The 3,116-nt window shown below is 45.5% G+C and overlaps 1 protein-coding gene across 4 annotated transcripts in view; it reads left to right on the forward strand.

Annotated features, from left to right (window-relative positions):
• The first annotated feature begins 237 nt into the window (after positions 1-237).
• The window catches only part of fus (epithelial splicing regulatory protein fusilli), a 149,362-nt gene continuing 146,483 nt past the window's right edge, over positions 238-3,116 (forward strand). For all 4 annotated transcript variants that reach the window (XM_043009187.2, XM_086541082.1, XM_043009183.2 and 1 more), the window contains exon 1: positions 238-547. In XM_043009187.2, coding sequence (XP_042865121.1) covers positions 425-547 — 123 coding nt within the window. In that variant the 5' untranslated portion in view covers positions 238-424. The remainder of the gene's footprint in view (positions 548-3,116) is intronic.

Genomic DNA, 3,116 nt, shown 5'->3' on the forward strand with positions numbered 1-3,116 from the left:
AAAATATCTAACTGCGATCTTTAAATAGTACAATATCCTTCTGTTTCATCATTTACATATTCGTTTTTGGACAAATTTATTTTCAAGTGTCCATAAGTACTTTGCACACCATGTGTATCAGTTGAAAGCTCCAATAACGCGTTCACTATATCCCAAAATCCAAAAGTTTATTGAATCGAAGAGCGACCTTTGGCATCCGCGCAAACAGGTGTAGGGGCGACTCTTACCTGGGTCTTCAGTGGTCGAGGCGTGCGGTGTTGGGAGGGTTGCACTCGGCTCTCTCTCTTAACTATATTTTTCTCTGGTGTTCGGTTTCGGGTAGTGGGATATACACAGGGGTGGGACAGGATTCGGTTCAGAGGTATCACTAAAAAACCGGCTTGTGGCGCGCGCTGCTGTGTTTTGGGGTTGGTGTGTTCTCAATATGGCGACCTATTTTGTGATAACGTACACAGCTACAGCAGGGGCGAACGGGCCCTTGCTTGGCTCAGACGAAGAAGATATCGTCATAATGCAGTTCTTGGTGTGGGACGCCGTCAGTAGAAAGGTAGTGGTTATCGAGGAAATTAAGTGTGCATGATTATTCATTAGTGTTGCTGGCTGTAGCTTAGAGCAACAGCTGACATTTTCTTCTCTTAGAGTTAGCTGTAGATTTTCCCACAGGTGTTCTAAGCTGTAGACGCAGCTGTGTGTTCCTAGCAGCCGCGGCTCGCACATGTGTGGGCCGCACGTGCGCTAGTGTGTCCTGCTTGCTTTATCAAACGCCCTTATCTTATCACTCTCTCGCATGGCGCTATCGTATCGCAAGACACTGCATTCTCACTCCTGCTTCTGATCAAAGAGCATGCCGACTCTAGCAAGCCCAGTCGTAAAAAATCGCCCTTATCATCAGTCACATTTCTTGTTCAGTTACATATAAGTTTGTGCTGCTATTTTGGCATAATTGTGTGTGTTGCATGTCTTGTAAACTGTCTGTGATAGCTCTTGAGAAATTATAACAGTTCTCGTGTGTTGTTACGCATACATGTGTCGTAACTTGCATGTTTGCCAAATCGCAAATGCGGAGACTCTATTTTTAATGTTAATACATGCCTGTGCATGGACCAGATTTTGTCTTTTGTTGGATATACACCTGGTACAGTCTGGCTTCCAGAGATTTGCATGACGAGATAGAAATATCTAGATTTAAGATACTATTCCAGTGTTTGAACAAATGTTTCGGGAAATAGTTGTTTGTTTACGTCACGTTGTCTGTGAGTAACTGTTTGCTGTGTAAACATAACATGGTGCTACTTAATACGAATGTGAATGTATCTTTTGAGAAGTAAGAAGGCTAGATTGTGTGAAAACGAAGGAAACGTTGGGTGAAATAAGCCAACATGGCGGCCAGAGGAGACATCAACAGGTGGGCGTCTGGCAGGGATGTAGTGCTCATGGCAGACATTCGGGCCAAATTGTCGTACGGTGTAATTACACGCATGTCTAATTATTGGACGAATCAAGTTCACATGTGCAGTAATGATTATCGTCATTAGGCATTAGAAAGTAAGATGTTGCATTATAGATGTATCCACTGCGAGTTGGGGTTATTGGCAACTGTATATTGACCCCTCCCCCCTTGTCGGCCCCCCTCACCCCGTACCCCAGCATCACCTGCCGAGGTGGAACGCCGCCGCACCACGCGGCTGCGACCTCAGCACCCATCCAAGCTCTTCGGCCTTAAGTGTAGGGCTCCGAGCTCATTTCTACTCTAATGGGGTGCAGCTTAGAGATAGCGGATTATTTTCAGACTAATGGTTTAAAGTCTCGCTTTGAGACTTGCGACAAAGGGATGGAGGAGGAGGGGAGATTCGTCTGTTCTTACAATCGAAAGGCTTATCTTGGAAATCTTGGAAAGACAGACAAGCAGGCAAACTGACATTTAGTTCATGTATTTATAGGTGCGGTCAGAGTCGAGTTCTCAAGCGGGTTACTACCGTCTGGCGCTGCCGTATAAGGCATTTAAATTCTTGGTAGCCAGAATGTCACCCTCGGTTGAACCACGAGTTCTGTATGCGAGAGATGTCTCTTGCCTCATATCCTTCTCTCTCCTCCGGGTCTCTTGTCTCCCCTGTCGTCTCCTATTACTTCCTTCATTCCTGTTTCTGATAGTAAGATCCAGTTTTCAATATCTTTCAAAAATAGAATAAATGAGACTTCCATTATCTCGCCTCCAGTCGATAGCTAACCTGTTTCCTTTCTCAATTTGGCTCGTGTGATGCAAGCCACGACTCTCTTATCACTGAAAGAAAAATCATTTGAACAGAATTCGGGTCACTATCGGAGTTTATAGTGAATTCATACTTCAAGTATGGTGAATCCCCCCCCCCCACACGCACACACACTCAATCAGCTTCCCTATAGGTCTTACGCCCAAGTTATTTAGTTTGATGGTGATGCCTTGAGATTTTATCTGTTAAGCTCTAGGGGATGCTTAGGTCCGTAATATCTCTTGAGATCACGGTTATATCTGCGTAATATATTTCGTTCTACAAGTTTTGTTGTATATTTTCGTTGTTAGTATTAGTACCGCGGAAGATTTAATTTATGTTGGTAACACCTTGTGTCCAGCACACCTGCGTGTCAATTCGCGTCAGGTAAGCCCTCCCTTTCCCCCTCCCCCTAGTCCCCATCACTCCCCCCCCCCTACTCCTCGCCTACTACAAGTGACCTGAGATGGCCTCTAGCGAAAGGATTGCACCTACCCTGGCTCATTAATTTTCTTTCTTGCTCTTTTTTGCGTTTGTCTGCGTGCAAGAACGCGTGAGCACAGACGCCGCCAACGTTTACGGTCGAGAGGTTAACCATTAAAGCGATCATAAATGAAAGGTAAATGCAGTCAATGCCCAGCCTCGGAAGTGCCTTTTTGAGATACGACAGTCATGGGAGATTCGCTCATGGTAGCACAAGAGACCGCGTTAAAGCATGTGCTATGAGAGTGTACCCAGCTGTCCGGTGCTTGGCTGGGTGACACGCACGCGCTATTGTCAACGGCCGATGAATAGCATTATTCTCGAACGTTCTCCCAAGTCATCGGCTCCGAAGGCTGGGTCATTTTTTTGTTTTGTTCTCACGTA

Source organism: Penaeus japonicus, unplaced genomic scaffold (genome assembly GCF_977035675.1).
Source record: "Penaeus japonicus unplaced genomic scaffold, GWHDUDI00000001_assembly GWHDUDI00000010, whole genome shotgun sequence".
NCBI classification, from domain to species: domain Eukaryota; kingdom Metazoa; phylum Arthropoda; class Malacostraca; order Decapoda; family Penaeidae; genus Penaeus; species Penaeus japonicus.